Source organism: Chaetodon trifascialis, chromosome 15, assembly GCF_039877785.1.
Source record: "Chaetodon trifascialis isolate fChaTrf1 chromosome 15, fChaTrf1.hap1, whole genome shotgun sequence".
NCBI classification, from domain to species: Eukaryota; Metazoa; Chordata; class Actinopteri; order Chaetodontiformes; family Chaetodontidae; genus Chaetodon; species Chaetodon trifascialis.
In genome coordinates, this window is record NC_092070.1 from 6,325,128 (window position 1) to 6,341,802 (window position 16,675).

At 43.1% G+C, this 16,675-nt stretch overlaps 2 protein-coding genes across 2 annotated transcripts; one reads left to right on the forward strand and one right to left on the reverse strand.

The window, feature by feature from the left end:
- Positions 1-7,339: 7,339 nt before the first annotated feature.
- On the reverse strand, positions 7,340-9,416 carry timm29 (translocase of inner mitochondrial membrane 29). Its single transcript, XM_070981449.1, has 2 exons — positions 9,224-9,416; positions 7,340-8,294 (listed from the first exon to the last, which is right to left on the reverse strand). Exons 1-2 carry the CDS (start codon positions 9,327-9,329, stop codon positions 7,618-7,620), a joined length of 783 nt encoding a protein of 260 aa, XP_070837550.1. The 5' UTR covers positions 9,330-9,416; the 3' UTR covers positions 7,340-7,617.
- A 268-nt stretch (positions 9,417-9,684) lies between these two features.
- Positions 9,685-13,992, forward strand: yipf2 (Yip1 domain family, member 2). The gene is made up of 9 exons (XM_070981945.1): positions 9,685-9,941; positions 10,159-10,274; positions 10,740-10,918; positions 11,002-11,082; positions 11,225-11,312; positions 12,047-12,163; positions 12,268-12,434; positions 13,290-13,472; positions 13,559-13,992. Exons 2-9 carry the CDS (start codon positions 10,244-10,246, stop codon positions 13,646-13,648), a joined length of 936 nt encoding a protein of 311 aa, XP_070838046.1. The 5' UTR covers positions 9,685-9,941; positions 10,159-10,243; the 3' UTR covers positions 13,649-13,992.
- The last annotated feature ends 2,683 nt before the right edge of the window (positions 13,993-16,675 follow it).

Below are 16,675 nucleotides of genomic sequence, written 5' to 3' on the forward strand. Positions count from 1 at the left end.
TCAATATACATACAGTCTCTCACACACAAGGTCGTCAAAGTTGCATCTATTGAATTTGCACTTGACTTCCTGTGTATGCCTGTGTGTGGATGCATGGTTGCGTGTGAATGCATGTGTGTCTGAATGCGAAGACAGATTGTGGCGGCCGGACTGCGAGGTAAATAAAAAGGGGGGGAAGGGAAAAGGAGGCACAGAGACATGGGGTGGGGGGGGGGCAAGTAAGTGAGTGAGTGGCGGTCTTCCTCCCTCCCACCCTCCTTCGCTCACTCTCCCACTCACTTGCTCCCCATCCCCCACCTGGGACTTGAACCCATGACCCCCCGGTGAATGAGTTCAAGGGAGGCACCGCCATTACTGGGGAAACTGCTGGTCTGTGAGTGTGTGTGTGTGTGTGTGTGTGTGTGTGTGTGTGTGTGTGTGTGAGTGAGTGAGTGAGTGAGAGTGTGTTTTAACGTGAACTGAGCTGAGTTCACCGGTGTGTGTGTGTGTGTGTGTGTGTGTGTGTGTGTGTGTGTGTGTGTGTGTGTGTGTGTGTGTGTGTAGATGTGTGTTTACAGACAGAATTCCTGCGTTTCTTAATAGTTGAGTTTTACAAAGGGAGTTCTGAATTAGAGGTTCGCTTACATCATGAATTCACATCAACATTTGTGTTAGGTATAGATATTTGTAGGGTAAGTCTCCAGGAAATTAATGTAAGTCAATGTAATGTCCTCCGAAGTAAGTAAAACACAACTGTGACCGTGTGTGTATGTGTGTGTGAGAGAGAGTGTGTTTTGAAGAGAACCAAGTTGAGCTCATCAGTGTCTGTGAGTGAGTGTGTTTTGGGGAATGTGTGTAAAGGTGTGTTTACAGACAAAATTCCTGTTTCAAATTTTTTTTTTTTTTTTTCCTATTTCTTAATTACAGGTATGCATTGCTCATCAAAAGCAATAAGAATGCATATAGATATTTGTGTATGTGTGATGTCAGAGGTAATGAGAATAGTGTAGTGATGCCCCCCCACCCCCACCCCCCCCTTTGCTGCTGGGTGTGTGACCGTGTCTGCATCTCGCTACCTGGCCCAGACTGGATCAATACTTTAATCTAATTGTCATTCACTTCCACTGGGACAGACAAACACACACATGCAACACACACAGCACATGCAACATGCATTTCTACACAACACATTTATAGATACATATACTCCTAAAAGACATATGCACACTTGTAAATTAAAAAAAAAAAAACATGCACATCCTTCACACACACACAAACAGCCAATCACATGAGGAATCATGAATGAAAATCCCCATTGTGTGAATGCACTCACTGCTATGTTAGCATGCAACCTTGGTGTCCTTTAGTACATCCACTTCCATGCTCAACTCTGCACTCTTTCCCTGCCTCTCTGGGCGTTCCTCCTTGGCATTGCATCATGCATGCACATCAGTGTCGGCAAACATCCGCTGACACACTGTCACATCGCATTCATGTCTGCCAGCAAGCAGCCTCTCCCACAAAGTGACAATGGAAAGTAGATGTCAAGGCTGCTTTGGGAGCTGAGCCCTGCCGCATGCACACCAGCCAACCTGGAAAAATGCAGGAAATAAAGGTGCAAACTGACTTACCCAACATCCTCTTCTGCAGGAGCAGTAGTGTCTCCGTCCCTCTTTCTCTGCATTCCACTATCTCTACACCTCCTTCTTTACCCCTCCCATTGAAAAGCCAAGCGACCACTCTCTCTCTCTTTTTCATCCTCTGCTCTTTGCATCTTTGACTCATCATCTCTTTCCCAAATCCCTGCTCTTCCTTACTTCCTTCCTTCTCCTTGTTTGCCTTCCTCCTCCTCCTCCTCCTCCTCCTCCTTGTGTGTCGTTTATCACACTCTTTCCCTGTCTTTCTTTCTTCTTCTCTTGAGGCTCTCCGGTGTCTTCTTCCTGCTGCTGTAAACTGCAGACTGTCTGGAGAGAGAGAGAGAGAGAGAGAGAGAGAGAGAGAGAGAGAGAGAGAGAGAGAGAGAGAGAGAGGAGCAATGGGAAGTGCAAACCAGGACACACACAGCCTCTGTCAGTTTGAATGAATATTGTGCACACTTGGCTTGTCTCTCCTCCCCCCTCTCTTTCTCTCTCCCTCCCTCCCTCTGTCTACCAGACACCCCTCCTCCACTCCTCTCCTGCTCTGCCCTCCTTCGCTATCTCCTCCTCCTCCTCCCTCGCTGCTGCCTTCAAACATGTTCACACTCTAAGACTGACTGACATTATAGAGCTGCACTTACTGACACCCCCCCAACATGCACACACAAACACGGCACACACACACTTCTCACTCTCCTGGACCCAGACAGTTAACCCTTTTGATGCAGCTGCACATCCTGTCTGTTTGTATTTATTTTCATCTTCTTAGTAGATGCTGGCTACAGGCGCTAGTCATTGTATTTATAGATTCCTGAATGAACTCATTTTTTTTATGTATAGTGTCCTATAATGTACAAACTGCTGAAGTTCATAATCTGTTGGATTGTGTTATTGTGTAAATTCAGATTTTCAAATTTTTAAATGTCAAATATCCAAAACCCACATGTACCAATATGAGGATTTATCACATGTGATTTCACATTTAAATGTGACATGTCTGAAAATTATGTCATGTACATTTATCACATGTGAACTGTGTTCAAGTGTCTTTTTATTAGAGATGAGATAATCCCATGACGTATCTGAAATAACATGCACCATGTTAGTTTATCACATGTGAACCACATCATATTATAAGTGAAGTTGTTATTTTCACATGTGATCTCTTACATTTTAGCTTTGGATCGTCTGATCATCTTTGATATGTTGACACGTGATGTCTTACATTTCATGTGTGAAAAATTTGAAAATCAAGAGCACCATGTGACTTTGTTACATTTTTTTCTTAAAACAACTATGTGTAGTAACCAGCACGTTCCAAAAATCCACTTAAATCCAGTTACTACTTACAAATGGCAGCATTTTGCTCTTCTTGTAGTCTCATTTACGTCGTTCCTTTACCTTTCTCCATCTTCGGCAACTTATCCCCCCACTCTCACCATCACCCTTCTCCCTCCTGCCTTAGTTACATATTGATTAGTCGCTCAGTGTGTGTGTCATTGTGTGCGTGTGTGTGTGCATACGAGCCTGATCCTGCTGTGGTCAATGAGGTCAACATGGTGGCCAGACAGACATCCCCACCCCCTTCGTTTTTTTTTTTCCCCCCACCTCCTCCATCACCTCCTGCTCTCCTTTCTCAGGGTTAGTGAGTGTAGACGAGGTAAAGGAAGCGTTGAGCGTTAACGTCAGCATCCTCCATGAACTGACCTAACAGCTCAGATGATAGCAGCTGACAGAAAATGAATGCACTGGCTTGCAATGTGTACCACAGCATCACATCATGAGCTGTTCATGCGGCAAGAAGGGAGATCTGACAGTTATAGCACTCAGATGAATATTAAAGGTGCCATGTTTTTGAGATATACATCCTGAATGCACAGTTCAACTGTCCAAATCCCCAAATTTCCTGCCAGGAAAGTCAACACAGTTAAGATTCGAGTTTCCAAACCATTATGTGAAAGGAAACTTAAAGATCAGAGTCGTCAAAAAAGAGGCATTTCAACATGTAGAGATGTTGCAGATTGTTCTCTGAAGACGTTGAGGTGATTTTGTCTTTGCTTTGAAAGAAAAAAAAAAAAAAAGAAGTGTGTTTTTCAAACACCACCTGACAGTGACCGCCCTCACTGACCCCTATGGCCGACAGACTTGCTGTCTGTGTGGAGGAGGGGGCAGGATGGATGGGAGCGCAGGGGTCGATAGAGGTCATAAGGCAAAGATGGAGGGAGATGCAGATGCAGAGGAAGCCCTGAAAGGATGCAACACAAGAGGAAGGCGACAGAGCAAAGCAGCGACACCGTCCAGTATATTCAGCTCTCTGTGGATTTTTATATACTTCATCATCAAAATGGCAAATACAGCTGCAAATATTATGTTTTATTCATATTGCAAGACATTAATTCTAAATGATGGTTTTATGTTGCACAGCAACAAAGAGCACAGCTGGGTCCATAATGCTTTTTGGCCATGACTGCAGCATGGCTCTATGGATGCTGAGTGATCCACCACTTTGGTCCCAACAGAAATATCTTAACCATATTTACTTCCCCTGAAATCCTGGACAGACACTCATGGTGTCCGGAGGATGAATCCTGCAGGCAGTCATGTTCCATGCAGGATAATTTGTAATCACTTTGGTAATGACTTCTCTTCCAGCGCCATCATCAGGTCTAAACTTCAATGTCCAATGACCAAAATGCCTGCAAACCTGAAGACATTCCAGCCTCAACTCTGCTCTACTAATTAGAAAATGTTAGCACGCTAACACACTAAAGCAGTTAACAGGATAAATATTATAAACTAAACTTCAGCATGTTAGCTTGCTTATGTTAGCATTCAGTTCAACTGCTGTGCCTCTGTACAGTCTCTCAGAGTGGCACAGAATACTTGTAGACTCTGAGTGTTTTTCCGAACTGACACCAGCTCGTACCGTCCATCTGCACGTGCCAAGCTGTGCTTTAACATGTCATCGAGCGTTTCAGATAGGTTGGTTTACAGCAGCTGTTACAAAGTGAGACCTGTGTAGCTCGTGTGGATGGTCTGAAAAATCTGCCTGATGGAGAATAATAAGCAGAAACATAGTCTGGTATATGACCTGCGACAAAGGTCCCAGGCTGGAGTCAAACCAGGGATGTTGCAGTTATATAGTATGTATCAAAACTATAAGGCTGCAAGTAGCAATTATTTAATTATCCTTTAATCTGCAGATTATTTTCATGATTAATTCATTTCATTTGGTCTATACAATGTCATAAATTTGTGAAAATGCCTGTCACAAAAGCTCTTAAGTCTAAGTCCAAGTCCAAGGTGATTTTATCAAACTGCTTGTTTTGTCCAACAAACCCTCCAAAATCCATTGAATCAATTTATCATTACAGAAGACAAAGACCAGCAAATTCTCCCAAACAGTGACGTCTCTCCAACTCCACTATTTCTAAAAAAGCTTTCATATTACAAAATGTGATATTCTGATTCAAAGTTCAGATTTGTTTCAAGTCTATCTCACTGCAACACAAACCTGGCAGTTTGAGCCTTGGGTCTATCATGTACTGTATGCTCTGATGAAGGTCTGATAGATGCGGCACAGATCTAAGTGTCTTATATGAGTTCGGACCTGTTGATGTTTCCAGCTCACAGAGATTTATCTGGGTGGAGCTGTGGTCATCCTGCATTATCAGACAGAAGAAGGTTTTCTGGAGCCTTGTGTGTCAGACTAGCGCACCTTTGGATGGAGCCATGCTACCTGTTTCCTTCTCTTTCCAGTCTTTGTGGTAAAATAGGTTAATTTCCTGCTCACTTAAGCTTCATATTAATCATACAAACATGAGCATGGTATTGATCTTCTCATCTAAGCCTTCCTAGAAAGGGAATAAGCATATTTCCCAAATGTCAAACTATAAAGCTCTCTGAAAAGTGGAGATTTGAATATCAATTCAATGACAGTTGGACAAACTCCATCTGCTGAATATTGGGTAATACAACCAAAAGCTCCAAACAGCCATTGAATGGATAATTAATTTGTCAAATGATCAGCTTCATCGTCAGATAGCAAAACTCTCTTCACCCATCCTGAAACTGTGGTTATTAATGAACGTCCAGCACAATGAAGGTGCTGGTGCTGAGCTCGTAAATTGCTTTGCAATAGAGCGCCATCTGGTGGCTGTATACCAAAACACCAGCAGTACTTTGGCAGAGTGGACACCAGCGACTATTGAACACCGCAGGCTGGCCTCTGACCTATGACTTCCTCCAGGTGACATCTGATAGCCACTGCCAGCAAGTCAATGCAGTGACATCATGACTCACCTTTGACCCCATTATGGTTTAATGTCCGAGGGGTCGGTGTCACTGTGAGACTCCCTCTCAGAACGGCCAGTTTATGAATTTACAATGAGGTTAAAGTGGATCGCTGTGACAGTGAAGGCAGCAGTGGTGTGTGTGTCTCTGCTGTGCGCTGTAATGACCTACAAGCTTACACACTTAACCTATAATGTAAAAGGTAAATCCAGCCTATGAATACTATCAGTACTGCATACAAAGTCATTAAGTCCATTTACTCTAGTACTTTACTCCAGTATTCCCATTGTATGTTACTCTACGCCTCTGTTCAACTCAATTTTATATTTCTATATAATAATACTATTTAAATATATATACCTTCATAGAGTAAGGTAACAATAATAATTATAAATTAGTCACTGGGGATATTTTACAACAGAACAAGTACTTTAAGTACAATCTGATTATATTTCTTTATTTTTGTTAGAGCAGATTTTTGAATTGACGGCCTTTTCGTGTATTGGAGTATTTTTACATTGTTGTATTACTTTTACTTTAGTAAATTTTAAGCAAACTTCTTCTTCCACCACATGTTTTGATCATATTTGGAATACGTTTATACGGAAAAAAAAAAAGCTCTTCATACATGCACATTATGCAAATATCCAGGCTGGTGATAGTGCAGGTTTGGCAATTTTTTTTTTACATTTTTATCATTCTAGTTAGTTGGAACGATGCATGTTTACACAGTTTTTGCCTCTCATGGCCTCAGTGGGAAGAGTTAATGGACTGAACTTGCAGTCAGTGTTAGATTTTGTAGCACACTGTCGCCATCCAGGTGTGTGTTTGACTTCTCAAAATCTCAGCCTGAGCAGTGCTTAGCTCCTGACTGCCTTTTATTGGTGACACAAGACAGGAGCGACAATAAAATGCACCCTGTAAAAACATGATGATAAATAATGTAATTTTTATTTAGATGCTGAAACAAAAGTCATTTTTGGTTTCTATCTCACTACTTCAGGATAAGGCCTTATCCGGGTTTATGAAAGCAGGATATGGTGTTTATATGCCCAAACACAAAACTGGCATCCTCCAAAAACCCAATTATAACTAAAATACTAACTCAGGCAAACACACTCAGTGTGAAATGTTGATGTTAATGATGATGACTGCAGCTACAAATGGAGTTCACTGTAATTGCATAAAGCCTTTTAGTTAGTTATCATATTTTCACACTGACAGGTGCAGAAAACAGAGCAAAAGGCAGAAATGTGGGAAGACACTAAATTAAATAGAGGAGAGTAAGGCTGTTTAAAGGAAAATGGGAAAAGAGAAAAATATGTAACTCATGTCTACATCCTAACATTCCTAAAAAAGCCAAAGGCCTGTATAAATATCGTACGAGAGTTGTGAGATGAGTAAGATAAATAAACAGTGAGACATCTGGATATAACTGACAGATTTATTGACATGTGTTTCACGGTATAAATGATTCGCAATATCATCTGTGAAAGAAAATGCAGGCTGGAATAAATTAGAACTTATTTTGTAGAGCTGCTTTTACTTTGACAAGATGAAGCTGTTTCCTCAAGCAGTTTGGACAGTCCGTCACTTGCAACTGTAAGCTAAAAGCGGTTCGCTGAATCCAACGCTGCATGAAAAACGGTACACTTTGTATCCAGCATGTTTTTACCCTGCAGTGTGAAATGTCTTCACCGCTCAGCCCTCAGGCTTGAGTCTGTTCCTGCTTCAGTGCTTTGATTGGGCTCTCTTCACTGACACTCTCCTGTTTTCGGTCCACCACATTTGTGTCTTTCTCCTCATCCTCCACAGTCAGTGCTAACCAGGACTCTTTATGCAACCTCTCACTCCTTTCCACCTCCTGAACACTGGGTGGCGATGTTACCTGCATGTGTACTGGCAGGTGCTTGAACTCTTCCTCATTCACATCATAGTCCTTCATCTTTGAGTCCAGGATCCACCAACGGCCAACAAAACCCACATCTAGCACCCGCTGAGGGAGCTCCCTCCAGGGCACTGACAGATTGGAGCACTGGGCTTCGTACAGTGTGGCATCTGGGTCATAGTCTGCACAGTAAACTAGAGAGAGAAGACCCAGGCCGACGTGGCGGAGCCGGCCCTCGTTACGTAGCTTCACTAGACTCTGCACATGGCCGTCAGAGGTGGCATTGCGGATCCACGGTGACAGAAGGCCCAGCTGGCTGGAGCACTCCAGCAGGACGGCTTCAAAGGATGACTGGTCAGGTTTTGTGTGGAAACAGGCCCAGGTCCCACCCAGCAGAGTCATGTACACAGAGGCTTTGACTGGCCGCTCCCACGCACCAACCACCATCTCCCGACATGCCTCTTTGTAGTCAGAAAACAGGCTTCGACACCAGACACCTGTAGACAGAGGGAAGGATGCGGCACAAGAAATCAACTCAAATCATCTCAACATGAAGTCACTGTAGGATCACAAGCTGTCACATAAATGCCAAAGCTAATAAAAAAAAAATCTTTCCACTTTACATCATTATTAAACAGCAGGTCATCTCTGTAAACCACTACATCTGTCATGTCACCTGTTTTCCTCTTCAGTCCGAATGGATCACAGTAGCAGGCTGACATTACCTTGTCACATGGCTGAGTTTGCTACCTGACAGTTACTGCATGTAAATATTTGTTTATATTGTGAGTAAACAAATATTTTGCAAGTTCAGATTAGTAACAACTCATCTCTGTGTTAGAACTAGTTTGTGCCTTCTTACTCAGTGATGTGAAACGTCCCCTTAGTAAACAATTAACTGTAACTAGGATGAGTTTACACTTAGAAACAACTGGTGCAACTGGCTCCAGGTCTGATTCAATGCTTAAAATCTGCAACCTGAAACCAACTGTTTCAAGATGCAAGATCTTGCATGAGGTAAGATCGAGTGTCAAATAACAGTTCCTGTAAGTCAGTATCAGCTGCTGTGGTTTTTCAGTGGTACAGCCATGATAAAAGTTTCTGTCAAGCTACCAATCTGCAGTTATAACAACACTACAGCAAACCTATTATAGTTAGCATGGGCAATCACCATTTACATCTGACGTTAGCTAATGTCAGCTGATAACAATGATAAAGTAACGTTAGACACTGTAGTCAGAAATAAGTGAGGACATCTCTCTTATCATGTTTGCCCCCTACAGTGAATTGAATTAAACTGAACAATTGCTAAAGTAATGTTTATCAACATTTATATCAAATCATTTTCAGTGGTAACCCTGTAACCTTAACTGTTCCACGAAGTAACTCTAGCTGATGTGCCTGATTCGTGTGGTCGGTTTCTCACCCGCTTTGCTCTTTTTCAGTCTTTCCCATCGACTGGTTGAGGCCGGAGCTGCTGCTGTTTCTGCCGCCGCACAGAACATCCTCCTCACGACACGCAACGAAGCCATTTTAACAGATTTTATGCACTTGTACGGTCACCTTCACGCAGAAGAAACATCCTACTGGTCAAGAAGACGCTCACATGGAGCCAAGATGGCGCCCAGAAGGTGAATCGCTTTTACTCTTCCGATAGAAAGCTCTACCTTGCGAGCGTTCCGTTTGCTGTCACTAATCTTTGCAGTGTAATAGTTACAAAATGTAAATACATATTTTTGCTGTAATTATGATTTAAATACTAAATACAATGTGTTGCAACGTGTTTCATAACTGTACATAACACAGTACGTTATTTATTAATGAACAAACCACCTTTTAAAAGAAGATTGGTCACGTGACAGCTTTGTTTACGTGGTGACGTGTACCGGAAGACATATCAACGAGACAGCCTGACAGCAGTTTCGCTGGCTATGAGAGACAGGCGTTAGCAGTGTATTATCATTTTCTATGATTTTTTCAAACTTACATAGGCTGTGTCGTCATATGATTACATTACTTACATTCACACCTTCAAACAAATGACAAACGAGCGCTAGTGTTCATTTAGTCTAGTTAGTATTAGCTGTCACAGCTCTCTGGCCACTGTCACGCCATCATCATCGGGGACATCCTGCTTCGGACAGGTCGGTGTTAAACCGTGCTTTTCTGGTTACGACACAAGTGGACTGCAGAGTTACGGCAGAAGTGTGACTTGTCTTGATGCCATTGAGAATAACGTGAATTTCTTTATATTTAAATGTGTACATAAAAGAGCTCATTGATGAGTTAGCTTGCTGCTTGCTAAACTAACAGATGTTTAATGACAGATGAGTTGACTAATAAACTGTTCCTGGCCTGCAGGCAGCTGGAGTGTGTGAACATATCTTACCTCAGGGATCAACTTCTCCCAGGTGTTGCATGAGGTTGCTGTTTGGTTGCTGGAGTAATGGCCAGTCCAAATGATCTACAGTTTCAAGGTAAAGACCATGTCATTCAAATCCATGCGTGTGTTCGTTTTCTCTTCCCACCCTCTGTTTTACTCCGTCAGCTGTCTGGCTTTGCTTCTTTCATTCCCTCATCAAATCCTATATTTCACTCCCTAACTCATGGATACATGTTGAAGCTGCACCAGGGAAGGTTTTTAAAGCTAACATTTTTCAGTGTCACATGGCATCTATACTATTCACTGAGATTGGTGGTTATCCAGCTATTTGCATGGCTAACCCTCTCCAGAGCACAGGGTCAGATCTAAACCTGCCAACAGCCCAAAGACTGACCAATCAGATCACATGAAATGCAGTCATTGTTCCTACAGGATCACAAGTGCTGGGCTTATAGAGCCCATAGAGAGGCAGACTAAGTGGAACTGGCTTCATGACACAGGTCCCTGGAGCAGAACTGTTGTTTCTGTTCCTAACTCTAGTTTTTCTTGATGTCTGTAGAGTTTGAGGAAGCAGCAGAGCTGTTGTCTGCAGACCCAGGAGCCTCCACACTCAGTATGTCTGTCTCAAACACCACCACTGCAGCAGCAGCAGGTGGAGGAGGAGGAGGAGGAGGAGCAGGAGAGGATGTGAAACTAGACCTTTCAGAGGATGAGGAGGGTCAGCAGGAGAGCTCAGAGGTGTGTAAACTGTCTGTGTGTCACCATGACACAGGTTAAGATGCTTTGAGTGGACAGCAGCTGAAAGATGTCTGTGCTTCCAGCTGTTAGGAGGACAGAAGGCAACAGGTGGCTTCTGGACCTTTGAGTACTATCAGTCTTTCTTCAATGTGGACACAGTGCAGGTATGAGACACTCCCTCTCAACAAATATACTCTTTACATGGCTGCAGCTGTAATTCAACAATGGATGCAAGTGTTTTGTTTGTTGTTCAGAGCTCAGTGAAACAATGTCATATTTTGCTTGACACTTCATCATGTGATGCAGGTTCTGGACAGAGTTAAGGGGTCACTGATGCCATTACCTGGAAGAAACTTTATCAAACACCACCTTAGGACTAACCCAGATCTATATGGTAAGCCAGTGAAGAGGTGTTAAATGTTACACTGCCTCTTTTTTATCCTCCATTTTCTCTTTATTTAAAGAGCCTATGTGTAGACATTTAATATGATTTTAACACAGATCACACACCCATCTGCTGTTGTGTTTGCGATGCAAGGCAAGGCCTGTCTGTCTGATTAAGTCACGCGTTGAACTGTCAGCATAGTGTAGATGACAGATTTTGCCTCTTTTGTACATATTCTAAAACGTATTTTGCCACGCAGCTGAAATGCAAGCTGGCATTTTAGCATAAAAAGCAAGCTGAAAAGTTGATCAAGTATTAATGTAACAGCATTTCAAGGTCTTACTTCAGTATTTAGTTGCGTTCAGTTGTGTGGCAGCGTTAATAAGAAGAGGGCATCTTTGATTTAGTAGACACAGTATTCATTAAAGGTGTACAAACATGCTAAAGATCCCAGGTTCTAACAGGTATTTTTCCAGGGAAATGGGTGTAGATTTTGGTGAATTGGTGTGATCATTACTCTGATCAAGGCTGGAGTGAGATTGTAAGGTTAGATTTATATTGGGAATAGTAGGAATTTGGTGCTTAAGGTTAGTTTGGTACGAGGTCAAATTAGGAAATGAAAGCAGTCTCTGAAACTCTTCCTGTGTGTGTGTGTGTGTGTGTGTGTGTGTGTGTGTGTGTGTGTGTGTGTGTGTGTGTGTGTGTGTGTGTGTGTGTGTGTGTGTGTGTGTGTGTGTGTGTAGGTCCATTCTGGATCTGTGTGACACTGGTGTTCTCAGTAGCCATCAGTGGGAACTTGTCCACCTTCCTCAGTGAGATGGGAAACCCTGCCTACCACTACAGACCACAGTTCCACAGAGGTCAGTCCTCCTCAGGGTCTTTGATGAACCAGAAAGAGCTTGTCTGAGTTTTACCAAGTCATGCTGAGTCAGCTCTGTTTCTCCATTCTGCTTTTAACCAACAGTGACGATAGCTGCTGTAGTGATCTTCACATATGCCTGGCTGGTGCCCATTGGTTTGTGGGGTTTCCTGACCTGGCGACAAGGGGCAGAGAGGCAGATTGGTGGCTATTCCTTCCTGGAGACTGTGTGTGTCTACGGCTACTCCCTCTTCATCTATATCCCCACCTCGGTGAGTCCATCGCTCTCTCCTGAGTTTTACTAATGGATATCAGGGTCACAAAATGCTGGCTTTATGCAGACCAATTATCCCAGTGGACAGTCTCATACGTTTTAGTTTACGCTTCAGTGCAAAGATTTCTATCTATGGGTGTTTTGTTTCAGTAAAGAGCCTAGCTAATAACCAGGAAAACTGAGAAAGAACTCCATCTGTACATATACAATGGACAGCCCCAGAAAACACTTATTACATGGATCTTACAGGTAACTCAGTGATTGGACAGTTGTGGTGATGTCATCCTGCATCATCACAGCTACATCGATGCACATGGGAGAATCAGTTTCTGGTGATTAACAGCAACTCAGGCTGCACTTCAATGGACCTGATGTGTTTGTTTATTTTCTCTGGAGTCTCAAAGAGCTGACAAGAAATTGAATATGAGGATCATCAGTCAAGGCTGCCATCGGACTTGTGACCTGTTGACAGGATCCTACCAATTACAAAACAAGTTCAGTTATCACTCTTTGTAGTCTGAAGTTCTCATCTATGAAGCTATACTCGCTAAAGCTTCCCAGCCTAGAGCCTAGAAAAGCTATTTTTATTTTCATGACATGATCCCAATGTAATGTCACTGGGCCGAGTGTGAATGTGCGGGTGTCCCCAGTGGGAGAAACACTAATGAGCAACACAGCACCAAACCTGGAAGCTAGAAAACCTGTGGCTGGTGCTCAGCAAGCCTGGTTTGATTGACAGCTTTCACGTCTGCCTAAACGAACCAGATTAACCAGACAAAAGCAACAGAGTTCATTAATCAAACGCGTTGAGACCCAGACATGAGTAATCCACATGCAGCCCTGTTCTCTCCAGGTTTTGTGGATCATCCCGTTTGAGTGGTTGCGGTGGACACTGATCCTGGTTGCCATGGTGATCTCTGGCTCGGTCCTGGTCCTCACCTTCTGGCCCGTCGTCCGTGATGACACCAAGGTGATGGCAGTGGCTACAGTTGCGAGCATAGTGGTCCTGCACACACTGCTGGCTGTCGGCTGTAAGGTCAGTGAGCTGAATGTGGATGTAGCCTGATGTCAGTCAAATTTAACTTTGACAGAATATTTAACTTTGCTTCTCTTTTCTTTCAGATGTACTTCTTCCAGACTGCAATCCATGTACCGACACCAACCCCTACAACCCCCCCGATTCAAATAACACTGGCCACCCAGTCCCACTGACCAATAGGAGTGTTAGCAGGGAGAGGGGGCGTGACGGATGTCTCTGTTGCAGATATAAAACTATGTATAGAGTCTTGTTGAGGCAATGTTGATTATTGCCATTGTGATTCGTTCAGTGCTCCCCCAGATGAAGTGCTGGGATTGGGTGCGTGTGGTTGTTTGTCTAAGTTATCCTGAGGTGTTTCTACTGTGACTGTAGCACTTTCTTCACTGCAATAATCGTACATTTCTACTGTGATGCTTCAGGATGTGGTGCATCTGATTAGTCTAGCATGGCTTCCTTAACACCGCGGTACCCCTCATTTCATCAGCAAGACTTTAAAGAAGACATTAAGAATCAAGAGGAAAAACAGTAAGACTTCTTAACCAAATACAGTTAGAAAACCATGCTGCTACTCAATCATTCCTTCTCACAAGATATCCGGTGGTCAGCAGCAGAGTTCTTCAGCTTAGAGAGGCTGTGACATCACGTCAGGATCAGTAACTGATGATGCAATGCAGCAAAAGGTGCTCATCCATCAAAGTGCTAATAAAGCATACACTTTGCTTTTTGCTGCATTCTCATCATATAGTTCATTTCATAATTACAGCCCAACAAGTTGGACAAACCACTCACATCACCCTCTTGAGTTGTAATTCCCAGTTGTAGATGTTGCGACAGTAATGTGATGAGAGGAACCGCAGAAGTCAACAAACACAACTGGCGAAATGGCTTCAAAGCCACCATCACTGATGGTCGATTTAACCAGCTTAAACAGATCTTTACCTAGTTTGTATATGGTTTCCTGTGTCTATGAATTTTTAATTTAAGAAAGTCAGGCTGTTTAACTTATGTTAGTACAAAGCTCGCAGTAATGCGTGAACTCTCTTTAGGTTTTTTTTCCCATTGTGTGAACATTGTATGAATGTAGCATTTTCCTGCTGTGACATGCTAAAATGTATTGGACCAATTGGCATTGAATTTGCTGCAAAAAGTCACAATGCCCTAAAGGGGAGTGCTTGAATTCTGGTCAAGCACAGCCATTGTGTTGAAATTTCATTTGTTTATGCCCAAATACCTGCAACAGTAATATTCCCATCAGCCTCAGCTGTACTTTGTGTTTAGTGCTAGTTAGCGAATGTTAGCATGCTAAACTAAGATGACAAACATGGTCAACATTATACCTGCTAAACAGCATGTTAGCATTGTCATTTTTATTTTTTTAGCATGGTAACATTAGCATTAGCTCAGCTGCCTTAGCACAGCCTCGTAGAGCTGCTGGGTGCAGCTGCGAAGCTGTAGACTCTCAGTCTTGTTGCTCGATGAATGACATGCTGATTAATAATTTTCTGACTCATCATTTCAGCACTAAGTGAAACTTCATCAGAAGTGCACATCAGCCACATTTGAATGCTGTAAAGCAGGGTTGCTCTCTCCCTTCACCTTTCAGCAAATCATGCAACATTTCAAGAGTTCCCAGATGTTTTGTTCACTGCTCAAAACGTTAGATTCTGTGAGTTTGTTCCCATGAAGCAGCTCGCTCCAGTCGCAGATGTGGGATAGGAAGCCATTCCAGATGGCAATGCAGGATTATGAATGTGTTCCAATGAGCTCAGACTGGAACGGGACCCCTGCTGATGCACCACACCACCTCTCCTCCCCATGAGAAACATGAAGAGCTCAGCCTCTGAGCCCTCACTGACAAAATGACTTCATTTAATTGCATTTCTGATTTTCTTGAAAGTTGAAGAGTAGGTTTATGTCTGCAGAGCTATTTATTCCCTACTGTGATGCTGTTTTTTTATTAATAAACTCAAAGTCCTCTTTCTTATTGTTTGTCTGCAATTACTAACATCCAGGATTTCATCAGTTTTGAAGAGCTGCAATCACAGTTATCAGCAATGAGTGTGTGCCAGAGCTCTATGTATTTCCAGTGTGATGTCAAGCACTGTAATTATATTACAGCCAAGAAGTACGTCCAGCTGCAGAGGAATAAATATTCAGGGTCTCTATCATCACCATTCAGAGACCATCTTTCAGCCTGTCACTACAAAGCTGCAGTTTTTGTTCTTTCATTACTCTCAACCGGACTCTAGTCAGTCTGAGGCCTTCTGGAAATGAATGAGCTGAACTCTGCGTTTGTCCATCCTGGCTTTCACTGCCTGTTTTCTCTTTGTAACGCATGACGGCCACACAAGAGGAGGCTTTTGCTGCCTCTATCAGCCTTGTGAACATCATCCTACTACTCTGAGTCAGAGAGGAGCCTTCCCACTTTAAGAGAAAAAATAACTCCGCTCATGAGACAGCTATGACTGAGGGCAATAGCTGTACTCTCAAATGAAACAGCCTGGTCCAGCAATGATGGCACTGTGGAGGAAGGCTTATTTGGTGCTTTGTGCTTTATCGAAGGGCTGTAGAGTCAAATCAGACTTAGCAAAGCCACAAAAATTAGGTTAAATTTTGAGTCTTGACCTGGAACAATGCAACATATAATGAGGGCTCACAAATTTCTTACTAGAGGGGAGGCACATTGAATCTGCCATTCTCAGGTGCATTTTGGGCAGTCAGCACTGGACTGAAAGAAATACAGTCCATATTTCATTCAGATGACCTGTTAACATGCTAGGTAGGTGGCACGGTGGAACAAGTGGTAACACTGTCACCTCACAGCTAGAAGGTCCCGGTTCGAATCCGGCTGTGGGCGCTGGTGGCGTGTCCTCCACCATGTCTTCAGTGCCTGCTGCTCGAGGAAAGGGGCCTTTCTGTGTGGAGTTTGCATGTTCTCCCCGTGCTCACCTGGGGTTTCCTCCTTAAAAAACCCCAAGAAGATCACCTCCTGACCAATTCCTCTTCTTCTTCTTCTTCTTCTTCTTCTTCTTCTTCTTCTTCTTCTTCTTCTTCTTCTTCTTCTTCTATGCTAGCAGCTCAGTGAGGCTGCACATAGGCACAGCTACGCTTTGAAATAAATGTAAACATCAGCATGCTAACACGCAGGTAGGCTATATTGTCGACCATGTTCACCACAAGTTCATCATGTTAGCATACTA